The 13,985-nt window shown below is 37.6% G+C and overlaps 1 protein-coding gene across 4 annotated transcripts in view; it reads left to right on the forward strand.

Annotated features, from left to right (window-relative positions):
- Nucleotides 1-13,985, forward strand: part of LOC117993104 (ankyrin-3-like) — a 183,123-nt gene that overhangs the window by 67,221 nt on the left and 101,917 nt on the right. For 3 of the 4 annotated variants that reach the window (XM_069506425.1, XM_069506427.1, XM_069506424.1), the window contains exons 1-2: nucleotides 8,181-8,378; nucleotides 12,663-12,770. In XM_069506425.1, coding sequence (XP_069362526.1) covers nucleotides 8,196-8,378; nucleotides 12,663-12,770 — 291 coding nt within the window. In that variant the 5' untranslated portion in view covers nucleotides 8,181-8,195. Of the gene's footprint in view, nucleotides 1-8,180; nucleotides 8,379-12,662; nucleotides 12,771-13,985 lie in introns of those variants that run through there. The other variant, XM_069506426.1, reaches the window with a different exon arrangement.

Below are 13,985 nucleotides of genomic sequence, written 5' to 3' on the forward strand. Positions count from 1 at the left end.
GTGCAGTAGTTAGAGTCAGTCAGTCAGTCACCTTTTCCTTTTATATATTTAGAATTTTCTTCGGATATAAGTAATTAAATAAATAATTTGAATATTAGGGGATTAATTTCATTTCAAAACTATTTCACCTGTCGGATTAATTGAAACCTTTTCAGAATTACGCCATCTGGGAGCCTACCACCACCTACAACCTTAAATTGACAGCTACAAGTAGTTCACTCTGGCTACAGTGTGACAATTGGAATCACCTCGCACTATTTACTAAAAGTATTGATGCACCAAAAATACCATAAATTTAGCCAATCACAAAAATTGAGATTGTAATAATTATTGATGCAAGTTTTAGTAATCGACATAAAGATTACCAGTTACTATCTATCTACCTAAGGGTGAGGCCAAACGGACGTAATTTTTTGAATTGTAAGTCGCGTAATTTCGGTCGCAGAAATTTTGCCTAGGAGAAATTCTTATTGTTTCAAACTCATTTTGCGCGCGCCGTGTGGCACGAACTGGACTTTTGTATGAAACCGAATGCAGCAGAAATTACGCGACTGACAACTCACAAAATTACGCTCGTTTGGCCTCACCCTAACTATGACTCGCTTAGGTACTGTCAAATGCCTTTGACCCATTTCGAGTTTTCCCAATTTCCCGTAGGTAAACATATTCCTAATACGACATGCCCACATTGAACAAACCGCCGAAATTCACAAGCCACACTCTAAAACCGTAACAAACGTGCTGTTTTGTAAAACTAATCGTTTGATATCCTTTTACACGAAGCGATAAACTCTACATAATCTTTTCTCTCAGTGACCTCTTTAAAGCCTACATAAGACTAGCAATATTTTATTGCTCGCCTACTTTACGACAAGCCCTTAACGGTCCCCGATCACTTACGTAAACGAACAGTTGTAATTTCTATTCTAGGTTATTGGATACTGCAGGTGGCCGCCGATACTCATGGGATGTAACTGGACACTGTAACGCTAATCTGTCTAGCCGTCCGTGTCTTAGCTCCAACTATACTCCTACTTTAACAAATTCAATTGAATGTCAACTCTACATTCTTTGTTGTAGAGCTGAAAGTCAAATAAATGTGAAGTAGTTCTAGATAATCTTATGATGCCATAAATCAATGGTCTTCTGGGATTTTTTACGCCTTTGTGTTTAGAGCATTTTATCAATTGGAGGCATCTTTGATTCGATGTAACATCTAATAATTGCTATTATGGTCTTGGTTTTATTTGTGACTTTGAACTTTCGATTGATCTTGTCTCAATTTGAGAATATATGGAGCAGAAAGGTGTACATAATTACACCAAATTAAGGTATATATATTCTTAGTTGTCGTGTCAGTACTGTTTCATGATTAATAACATAGAGCGACTATCACGAATCATGGAACAACAAAAAAAACGTACGATGGCTCTTATAAATAAATAGAAACTATTTGAAGAGTGTTATGAAAATTTAAAAGAGAGGCTGCTTTTTTCCTTTTTAATAGAGATTTAATAAGCTTTACTCAAGGGCATTCCTAAGCAAGCTACCGAGGAACAAAGAAAGGAAGCAAAGCTAGTGGGATGGATGGAGTGTAATGGATAACAAAAGGATATTAAGCACACCGCATTAGCTACCCTGAAAAATATTATCAACATTTATGGGTATCATAGAAGAGATCACGATGCACATGCTGATTTACTCTGTGAGACAAAAGCAAATGCTATCCATGAATATCGTAACGTAACATACTGGCAAATAAATTAGCATACCAGTGTCCAGTAGCACTGTGGAAGTAAATTAGAAGTTCGTGTTGTTTTTTCGCGCGATCTAAATGTGCTATATCACGATCGTATCTTTTATGAAAGTCATCAATCGATTACCAATAGGTAGCTCTTTGTACCGTTCACGGAATGGCTGGTAGATGTGTAAAGTGTTTAATAATAGTAGTTTTTATTGCGGTTAAACGTAATGTAATAACCGGAAGCCGGCGTATTACGGTCCACTCCCTCTGGGAAAGCCGATGGTACAGCAATGGCTTTACGTAAGTATGCATTACTTATCGGTACATTGCCATAAATAATGTCTATGTCGTCGTCGGTGTATCGAAATGAACTGCGCCTTTGGTCCACTGTTATATTTGAATTATACTAGTTCTAGAAGTTAACGATTGCCAAGAAATCGTCAGAACAGATCAGTATGCGACCCCGAAAACGACAGCTTGCCCATTGAATTATTATGTACTAAAGCTTGCCATGGCAAAGCTGCCGAGACTAACATAAAGATTATTTCCACTGGGACGAGTCCAAAGGGCGTCACGCAAGGAAGGCACCGGCGCGGCGGCGGCGCCGCGACACACGTCCTTAAGAATTCTTAAGGACGTGTGTCGCGGCGCCGCCGCCTTAGGGAATTCCCTAAGCCTCTTATTATGCGCTGAGAGTGTCAACCTTGGGGATTTTAATGGCGAGAAATCCCACATATCCCGACCTCGCCCTCAAGAGATTCTCAAGGATATTTCCGCCCCGTAAACAAAAAAAATAGAGTTAGTTCACTCCAACGTACGATAGTTCATGCGAAATTACCCACTAGTACGGGAACAAGCTAATATTATTGTCTAAGTAATTGCTTCCCCAGCTTCCGTCCAGATTCAGCGTCTAACTGCCCAATCGTCGCTTTGCGTGTTCGTTCAATTGCCTGATTGTTTCCTTGAACTACGCTCTCTGAATCTATTGTCAGGATCTCTGATTGGATGAGTGGGAGTCGATCTAGTACCTAGTAGTTAATAGTTAATTATTCGCATAGGCACACACTATACATACAATACCAGGCAGTAAATATTGCATATCCAACTTTAGAAAGAGATTTCGTAGAGCTCGTGTCTATATTTTCTATTGCCGGGTAGTGTACATTACTAGTGTATTTCTAAGCTTGTATAAGATGTTCTTTCCGAATAGGTCCTGGGTTTCCCGGTATACGCCCAGAAATATCCCTTTCTTCTCCTTCCAAGGGGAAAGGAATTTTTCTGGTATCTTTTGAAGATTTCCCTAAAATAAAGATGTTCTTAATTCTTACGGATAAAATAGAGAGATGGCTTATTTTAATCCTATAATACTACTGGTCCTCAGATCGACATAATTTGAATTGGATTATCAATTTATCACACTTTGATGATTAGTCACTTTAAAATGTCTTATCTCATAGTCGTTTTTAAGAGTATCTATAAGACGAGTCACAAAATAACGTGCTACCTACGTTAAATTCGTAGTTTTGCTTTTGTAAAACCTTGTAAAAGCACACTGGATTAGTTTGCTTTCATATTGTGAAAGTGGGTGCACTGGAAAACCCACAGAAAAATACATTTTACAATTTAAAGGATAACGTAGTACGACCTATTTTAAAGCCCAGTGCTTTTGCGACAGAAAAGCAAAAAGCATCAAAAGTAGGTTAGAAATGAAGACTACAATTCCACCCGTTTTACAAACTTTCCTTTGTCATTTGCACCTAACTAGAGCACTTGGTTTTCATTTGAGCAAAAGAGACAATCCATTTCAAGTTTTAACCAATAAAATGACCGATGATAAAAGAGAGGGACAAGAAAGGATTGAATGCAAAAGACTGGGAGGTGGGGTGTGGTGGTGCTTCTTAAAAAGACAAGAGTGTATGTCCAGCTAATCTATATATAAAAGGAAAAGGTGACTGACTGACTGACTGATCTATCAACGCACAGCTCAAACTACTGGACGGATCGGGCTGAAATTTGGCATGCAGATAGCTATTATGACGTAGGCATCCGCTAAGAAAGGATATTTGTAAATTCAACCCCTGAGGGTGTGAAATAGGGGGTTGAATTTGTGTAGTCCACGCGGACGAAGTCGCGAACACGGCTAGTGAAAATATATACCTATAATGAAAGATACCATCAAACAGTTTTAAGAATTTTCTTTTTTGATAGATACTTCGAATCAATAGAAAAATCTTCATTTCCAATGTTTTTGTTAAAGTTTTTGTTCTAATAAACCAAAAAAACTTTATAACTTCTTGTTTTACATTCTTGGACTGATTTACTGTGAAACAAAAGAAAAAGTTTGTATTATGCTCCCTATTTCTCGCAAGTAAAACGAAAAGTTTACTCAAGAAATTCCTTGTAACGCCGCAATCTTAGATTGATGACTAATTTAACACGGATTGAAGCTGTTAACTACGAAATGCTCTCCACTTTGTCATTTTGTAAAAGTTTGATTAAGATTTAGAGCCAGGGCTTTGTTTTAAGTGCTAGCTATCTTTGTTAAACCTTTGTCAGACATTACTGACATTTCACTGTTTTTACAACCAATTTATTCAAAGTCAGTCAACTAATTTACAAATATTATACATTTTTAGATTTGTAAGCTAACAATGTAGTGGTGATAATTAATATCTAAATATATTAAAGGAAAAGGTGACTGACTGACTGACTGACTGACTGATCTATCACCGCACAGCTCAAACTACTGGACGGATCGGGCTGAAATTTGGTATGCAGATAGCTATTATGACATAGGCATCCACTAAGGAAGGATTTTTGAAAATTCAAACCCTAAGCCCCGTCGCGAGCATAAGCTAGTAAAAAATAAAGTAAATAAACTTAAAACTAAAGCTACGAGAATTCCAAACGGGCACAGGTTTGACAACAAACTCAACCGGGTATTCTTTTTATTATCACCACTTCACAAAATCACTTAAACTGATAACTAGCTTATGCCCGCGATTTCGTCCGCGTGGACTGCACTAATTTCAAACACCTATTTTACCCTCTCAGGGTATGAATTTTCAAAAATCCTTTCTTAGCGGATGTCTACGTCATAATAGTTATCTGCATGCCTTTCAGCCCGATCCATCCAGTAGTTTGAGCTGTGCATTGAGAGATGAGTCAGTCACTCACCTTTTCTTTTTATATATTTAGATTGCGCGAAGTTTTATTGACGCTTTCACGTAGGTAAGCCCGCCTAGACTAAGGTTGAATTCTATAGAGCGCACTTTGACTTTGCTTAGACTTAAGACAGAACTAAAACGAGACAGATGTATATCTCTCACATAAATCTGTCTCGTTTTTTGAGTCTGAGCAAAGTCAAAGTGCGCTCTATAGATCTCAGCCTTAGAGGGTTCGACCTGATTTGTTTGTTGGTAAACCGAGGGGTGAACTTTCTGGGGAAGATATCGTTCAGACCTACGATATTTACGACTATTTTACGGCAAATGAAGCGATTAGACTGATCGTCCGCTTTCCAGCGTTTATTTCCACCAACAAAATACGAATCCAATTCTACTGGAATATCGTTTTACAATAGATTTATAGATAAGTTCTCAAGTGGGCAGGTACTTAACTACTTTCGATTATACCTTTATTCAGGCATTTTATCTTGCATCTCTAAAATGTTCTCTGTTTGTATTTTGTAAAACAGCGCATTGTGGCTAACAAAAGGTTGTACCGGTGTAAAGTAAGATTAGTATAATAACAGTCTTATCGTAAGACGTAAATAGGCCTCATAAACGCTCTGGTAGGCAAGATCTCAGTCTAGATATTATCGCTCCATTTCACTTTCGAACACTTGTAGTTGTAATGGAAACGTACATAAAGATTTTGAATGTACTAAATGCCACTTTATTTCAGTATACTACCTACTATTCTCCTTGATAGAAAGTTCTAATAAATAACAAATCATTAGTCGACAGATTCCTAGTATTGAGAAGAAATTATTTTGACTGAACGATTGAAAATAACTTGTAAAAACCTTATTTGAATAAAATTAACTTCTGTCTTTTGACTTCAGTAGAAGCCATTTTGCAGAAATGCCCACCAACCAAATCCCAAAAATAAAATTGACCCATTTGAAGTTAATCTAACCAGAGCAAGACTGCTATCTTCAGCTATGAAAGAAGTGTCTTAGGGAGAAACAATTTTTTCAACAGAAATATATTTTAACGTAGCTAATGATGTAGATACTGATTAAAGTGTTGTGATGTGAGTCTTGTAATTCTTAATCATCCGCCATCAGAATTATATCTCTACTCAACGCTTTCCAGTTTCACGCTAACGATTACCCTAATGCTATAATTAATCATTTCACAGGATAACGAGACTTTGCCGGAAATGAAGGGAAATCAATCAGTCTCATTACCTTTACAACTAGTAATTGATCGAGCGAAGTGAGGTGTCTGAGTCTACTTGAGTGAAACTGCACTTGTCCGTCTGTCCATCTGTCAGAGCCTTATAACTTTTGAATTACTGAACGTTATTACTTCAAATTTAAATATAAAATGTAAACTGATGGCTTTCAGCCTAATATTGCATAAAAAAGCTTTATTTCAAGGGGGCATATGAAATGGGGGGCTTTTAAAGTGGAATTGAATTCGACGCTATGTCAAAAACCGCTACATATTAGAAACTGAAACCTGTGTATAATTTAAAAAAACTATAAGTATTATTGTTTTTTTTAATACTAATATAATATGAGAAGTAAGTTCCGGGACAACTTTTGCGGCAACAGCGTTGTGTTTGAGTATAATAAACATGTCAAGAAAATGTACCGTGTTTTAGTGCTCTCTAACAATTAAAACATTGGTTTTAATTGTTAGAGAGCAACAACACAAGCTGTCTGTTTATGTTCTTCGTTATTATCGTCTTAGTTTGCAAATAAGTTAATGTATTGAACATTCAATGTGTCTCCTCTTTCTATATATGTAGAGAACATTGAGCTCAGTTCGATAGATAAACCTTTGATAATGTGACAAAGGAATTGGTTGAAAGAAACTGAGTATCATCCGTCTGCCCCACAAATAAGGGCCGCTTTTTTTTCATCGAAAGTAACGGTCGACGGTGTGCTGATTTTGAACTAGATCGAACTCCACGGTGTCTTTTGAAATGCAATCACGGAATAGCCATGGCGTCGAGTCGGTTGGTTGGTTTGAATCGAGTGTTGGATTAAAAAACGACCAGCACTTGTGATATATACTACAGGTCGAACTTTCGAACTTTCAATCTGCAAATCGCACTATAGGATTGAAAATAGTTTATTAAACTAAAAATAGCTTTCAAATCTAATTCTACCAGGATAACATAGGCAGAATTGGATTCGAAAGCTCATATTAGGAGAGCCTACAAATGTATGGGCTGTGTTTTTCCCGTAATAACCTTCATTCCAATGAGCCTGTACTTCACAATTTGCCTCGCCCGATGCACTTTCTAGCGGCGAACATTATTATCTCAATAATGATACTCATTACCGTGTTTTTTGTATACAGTTTCCATTCAATTTACTATAATGTGCCTTAGAATTGAAGATAGAGCCAATTTTTTGGGTAATGAGATGTCATATCGGAGGCAATTTCCTAATCCAATCCAAAGTTGTTATAAAGTAACGGAACATGCCATAATAATGGATTTAAACATGATCCCGCTATTTATTTAGGGTATGTCTGTAATTTTATTTTATTTCTAATGTTTGCTAGGCTTAGAATTTACAAAATCTGTAGATATTAGTGAAAGTCTGAATTCTAAAGTAGTAATATCATAAGGTTTTAATTAATTTAATATCACTTGCTTTAACGGTGAAGGAAAACATCGTGAGGAAACCTGCATGCCTGAGAGTTCTCGATAAGTAATGTTCTCAAAGGTGTGTGAAGTCTACCAATCCGCACATGGCCACTGGCCAGCGTGGTAGACTATGGCCAAAACCCTTCTTACTCTTGAGAGGAGACCTGTGCTCTGTAGTGAGCGCGCGATGGGTTGATCATGATGATGATGAATATCCTAAGTCTAGCCAGTGCGATCTTTACAGATTTAGTTAGAGTAACGTATAACATTAGATTTTGAAATGTGCGTTTTAACAGATATGCATAGCTTCGTTTCAGATATTAACCTTTGACCCTGGATGAACAACCTGGAAGATACGTGTTTGATGAAATCACCTTAAAATGTTTAATATACACAATTTGAATCCTTTGAATTGGTCGCAGTTCGCTCCAGCAATGTATTTTTATATATGACATAGCATGATAATTAGAATCCTTAAAAGAGCAACCGTCGAGTTACTTGCTGGATCTTCTCGGTAGGAAAGGCATTCCGAAACAGTGGTACTGTATGCATTTTACGATTAAAAAGTACTTGTAAAAGTTTATAAGTATGAATACAAAAACTTTCTATTTCTATTTGAGATATGTTTAGGCCGTTCGCAATAGAACAAATCCTAGTACACGATCATAGCATTGTTGTCGCCGCTGATGCGCTGGAGCGGAACGTGCGAGCCGCAGTTCCAGCAACCACCAGTGCCGCGATGGCGGTGTGGTGCGGTGCGCGTATCCTACCACTCGAACGACGCGTCTACTCCATCACCCTCGTGGTTGGTTCCTTTTATACCCCTAAGCACCTATTTCACAACCTCCAGATGAACTGTATCTAACGGATAAATTTGACGTTTTGACAGTTTTTGCTGTCGGAATCTTTTAAATGTCAAACTTATCGTTACATAAAAAATTTCTAGAGATTGGGAAAAAGGCTCTAGATAATATGATTTACATGGTGCATCGTTTATGTGCACTGCACATAATGTAGTGTTGATGTGTGATTTGGAATGTGCCATGTGAAAAAAAGGTTTTCTCGTGAGTGGGAAACAGCAATATAAGGAAGTTACTTACAATTTTGGTCGGTGTATGTCCGACTATTTTGGAACCCCTCTGTCTATAACACAGCGTGTTACAGGAGCTGGTGCGGTGGCCAGGCAGTTTGAATTTTCATAATTCTGTGTAAAATGTTGGGTCATGGTATGGGATGTCAATGCGAGGTCTGGAGTGTGTCATGTACCTATATTTTTTTTTTCTTAAATTTTGGTCGGTGTATCGCTGACTAGTTTCAGACACGTCCGGGTTTCTTACTTTGTGAATTGTGTGGAATTTACTGGTGCATTTTGTCAATTGCCATCAGCACATCATATTATTTGAAATGTAGTATATACTTTCAAATAATATGATACTGTTCTATAGATACCTTCAAAGAGCGAGTATTGGCCGGTAAATTGTATACGGTATACGAATAGGTAAAGTAATTAAAAGGACCTTTAATAATGAATAGGTTATTTGAGCCATATTAATTAGAGGGTTAGGTACCTACACTTAAAGCGACATAAACTCGACGTTGAATAGTCTAATAAAATTAGCATAGAACTAGCTTTTTCCCACGCGTCTAGAGATTTTTTCAAGAGAAAATTAGTAGCAATTCTCTTGTACATAATCTATATATATAAAAGGAAAAGCTAACTGACTGACTGACAACGCACAGCTCAAACTACTGGACGGATCGGACTGATGTTTGGTACGCAGATAGCTATTATTACGTAAAGATCCGCCCCTAAGGGGGTCAAATAGGGGTTCGGAATTTGTGTAGCCCACGCGGACGAAGTCGCTGGCATAAGCTAGTAATCTATAAACTGAACAGACCTATTTAAAATTAATTCTATCCTTTACAGCAAAGAAAATCGTAAAAAGATTAGCACTATAGATGTTTAGACCTATTTAACTTACTTCAGGTTAGAGATTTGGTACCAATTCTTAAAATTGTTTCTTAGTAAGTTCTTTCTAGTTCTCCCTATAACCTAGATCACGTTATAGAGGAAACTTAGGTACATATAAACCCTGAATTTTCTAGACCCAGCAGTTTGGCTATACGTAGGTTATAGTCCGTATAAAATGACTCCTCACGAGCCATTTTAGTTATGAATCAACTGTCATGTCAAAAGTACGGTTCACCTTTACAATAAGGACTAAAATCGTACTTTTCACATGAAATTTGACACATAATGTTAAAATGGCGCATGAGGAGTTAAATTTTACGCGCTATAATATGTACATACGTCAGTTTCTCCATTAGATTTACAGTAAGACGAATTCGACTGTCTTCTTCTGGTTTCTTCTTTTATAATAGATAGATAGATGTGAGAGGAAGTGAGAAAGCATTGGTGTTATATGAATTATGAACTCGTTTAAATACGAAATGATTCGATAGAAGTTAATAAGCTTTCCCACGAAGCTTACTGTGATAAATTCACATAATGTTCATAACATTCTTCGCTTCATATTCCGATACCTAATTAATTAATTAATTTAGTTACCGAAAGACTCTACTTTTACGCTTTAATTAAGTAATTTGATAAAGTTACTACTTACTGGAAAGCGCAGCGTTAATAGACCCCCTACTAGGTGGACAGACGGTGGACGACGACTCTAATTTAATTCCTTAAAACGCACATAACTCTGAAAAGTTAGAGGTGCGTGCCCGGGATCGGACTCCCGACCTCCGACTAGGAAGCGGACGTACTAACCACTAGGCTATCAGAGTTTATTGTATTGTTACAATAATAAGTTGAGTACTACAATTTACAGTTCTTGTAATTTGATCTCAAGATTCTCTAATGCTGTGTTCGGCAGTACGACTTGGTAATTTGAAGTTATACTTGTGGCGCCGACCTGGTTATCTCGGAGGAAATCGATTGACTCCGGCTTAAATTGGTAACTGTTTATCTCGTAACGTGCCGTTTTTCTTCGTCGTGTTGCCATGAGATACCCTTTGGATTGTCTAATGACTACTCTGATTATTATCTACTTTAGAAACTGTTTACCTATTTGTATCTAGAAACAATAATTGTAGTATGCAAATTCTTTTACATATCAATAATGACTAAATTTCGAGGAAAGCTGGAAAATATTCTATTAGACAGATAAACTTCAACTTTGCTCGCTTTATTTCTGTTAAAATGCGATACGGCATACCATGGAGTATATTTTGTACTCTGTGGTAGGACCTAGTTGTTGCAGCGATAGTTTATATGTGTGAAATGTATACGTGGGAATCCGAAAACAAAACCTAATTAAACTGTAACATAATTAAAATTCTTAAGGGCCAGTTGCATCTCTGGCAGTAATATTACGATCACCGTTAAACTTTGAGCACCAATAAAATTAATAGCAAAGTAGATTGCATAATTCACCATGCCTCCGCAGCTCCGGCTTGCTTTGCCTAAGCTATCCATTTTACTTTAACTGACGTTAAAAATTTAACGATAAACGAAATTATAACCGCTTGTATAAAATGTGCAACTGGCCCTATGCAACTGGTCTAAGATATGCAACTCGAAACTATCATAAACATAAAGCAATGTGAGAAAAGTGTAGCCATTAGGAATGTGTGGAGCAAATGATGCATTGCCAATCGATCGATTAACATGCATAACTCTTACTAACATCGAAAATGTATCGTAAATCGTGTGGCACTCACACGATAAATCATAGTTAGGTACTTGTTGAAATTCCATTTTTTTTTTAAATTTTATAAAAGGATTTTTAGCAACTAGATGATGCCCGCACCTTCGTACGCGTGGAGTAAGTTGGTTTTTAATAATTCCGTGGGAACTCTTTGATTTTCCAGGATAAAAAGTCGCCTATGTCACTCTTCAGGTCTTTAACTATATCTGTGCAAAAAAACCACGTCAATCCGTCGCTCCGTTGCGACGTGATTGAAGGACAAACCAACATACAAACACATTTTCGCATTTATAATAAGCGTACTGATGTTATTCATGATTCATATCCAACTTTCCTCTCCAAGTAAGCGTAAGGCTTGTGCTAGGAGTGGGTACGACAATAGTGCAACGGGTGGAGTTTGAACCGCCGACCTTTCGAATTTCAGTCCCCTCCTTAACCGTTGAGCTATTAGAATAGGATAGAATAGAATATAATAGAATATATTTTTATTCAAGTAAACTTACAAGTGCTTTTGAATCGACAACTAGTTTAATTTACCACTGGTTCGAAATGAGGTATTGAGGTTCTTAATCGATCAATTAATTAACATGCATAACTCTTACTAACTTCGAAAATTTATCGTAAACCGTGTGGCAGTCACACGATAAATCATACTTAGGTACTTGTTGAAATTCCATTGTATTTGTAGAAATCGTGTGCCTACTGTTAAATTGTTTAATTGACACATAAATCATTTTTATTGAGGAACCTAGTGAATCACAGTCAATATTGTAGCGCATCAACTAGGAAGGGAGCTAATAGGTAAAATTGTGATGACGACTGTTTATAGTACTGCAGGATACACAACATATGGGTAAATAGTTGATCCGCCCTGGCTTCGCTCGTGTGGAAATCCTTTATTAGTGGGTCTCTATACGGTTCCGACTTATAGAGACCCACTATTCGACTATACTGTCAACCCTGTACGTTTATAATGTCAGTCAGTCAGTTTCTTGAACTAGGAGCTTGAAATTTGTGTAGTCCACGCGGACAAAGTCGTGAGCATAAGCTAGTTGTAAATAAAACATCTGATTGACGCTAGAAGTCAACGAACGTTGCGTAAGTACGCCATTCGGAGTCAACGCCACTTCGTAGTCGTAGGCGGGGCATTGACCTGAGTTTTGCACGCTACACGTTGCGGGGTTGAAAAATACTAAATCACTAAAACTACAAAATGAGGCATATGGTCATTACTCATTGGTATTGGATTGTATTTGGGACTTAGGTAGTATAACAATAACGCTTAATTTTTGCTAGCGTTCTGGTTACAGCCTGTATATATGTATAATTTAGAAATGAAACTATGCTAAGAATGTTTTCCTTGTCCACAGATAGACCCCAACACAGCATTCCTGCGCGCGGCCCGCGGCGGTCAACTAGACACAGTCGTCGATCTACTCGACTCCGGAGCTGTTAAAGACATCAACACATGTAACTCGGTAAGTTCTTAGTGTTCTGTATCTCCAGAGAAAAAGGAACCCTTTTAGAATTACTTCGTTATCAAGACTCAAGACAAGTCAAGGAAATCAAAACCTATAGGATACTTCCCGTTAACCTAGAATCATGTTTGGCAGGTATCAATGTCTTATAGCACAAGTAAAGGGGTAAATCCAAAAACCGTGAAATTTTTAAGATGAATTTTGATAAACTGGCTCGTTAGTCTAGCTTAATTGTATGTAGATTGAGAGGTTCCAGGTCGTGACAAAAATGTTATTGAGTTTTCCTGGCACGGAATTCTCAATTGCAGCCAGGAGTTGGGAAGTTGGCGGTGTTAGGTACACCCCTATATCTCAGAGCATAAAATCGTGGTTCTGTGCCTGATCTTTTTCCGGTCGTGTCAGATTTCCATTCCATCGGCCTATGAGATAATTGAATAGAGATTGCATCTGTATTTGCGCATATACATAGGTACGCTTTTCTATTTATTTTTATTCTGATACAAGTTAGCCCTTGACCCGCGTATCCTTCCCTTTGTAGTGGGCTAGTTTTTTAATTTCGTTCAAAATTTGGTCCAGAGAACATTATACTTATTTATATACCTACTACCCTAGCCGAGCACGAAGTCGCTATCCAATACCTACAGCACCTAGTATGTAGGCCGTTTCAAGCTAATGAGTTTGAATCCAAAACTAGTCAGACAGACTGAATAAATGATTTCCTATCATATTTCTGCAATATTGCGAATATCCAATGCTATTGCGAACGCAATTCTGAAGTAGATATCTAGTCAGTCACAATAAGTACTCTCATCCTATAGGTATAGTATACCCTCAGCTATAATGAACTTAAAGCTTAAAAAGAGCAACCGCTGAGTTTCTTGCTGGTTATACTTGGTAGGAATGGCATTCCGAACCAGTGGTAAATTAAACTACCTGACGATTAAAAGCACTTGTAAAAGTTTACGCATTAGGCTAGTTTAGGCTAACGCATTATCGCTTTTTCCGCACTTTTTCAGCGCGACGACGCCTAAACCTTTCTCATTCAGAGGAAACTCATGCTTCATTTCACTATCAAGTTGTGAGTGAAGTTAGTAGGAGACGCATCATCATCATCATCATCATCATGATCAACCCATCGCCGGCTCACTACAGAGCACGGGTCACCTCTCAGAGTGAGAAGGGGTTTAGCCATAGTCTACCACACTGGCCATGTGC

The sequence above is a fragment of the Maniola hyperantus genome, chromosome 23 (genome assembly GCF_902806685.2).
Source record: "Maniola hyperantus chromosome 23, iAphHyp1.2, whole genome shotgun sequence".
In the NCBI taxonomy this organism is placed as follows: Eukaryota; Metazoa; Arthropoda; class Insecta; order Lepidoptera; family Nymphalidae; genus Maniola; species Maniola hyperantus.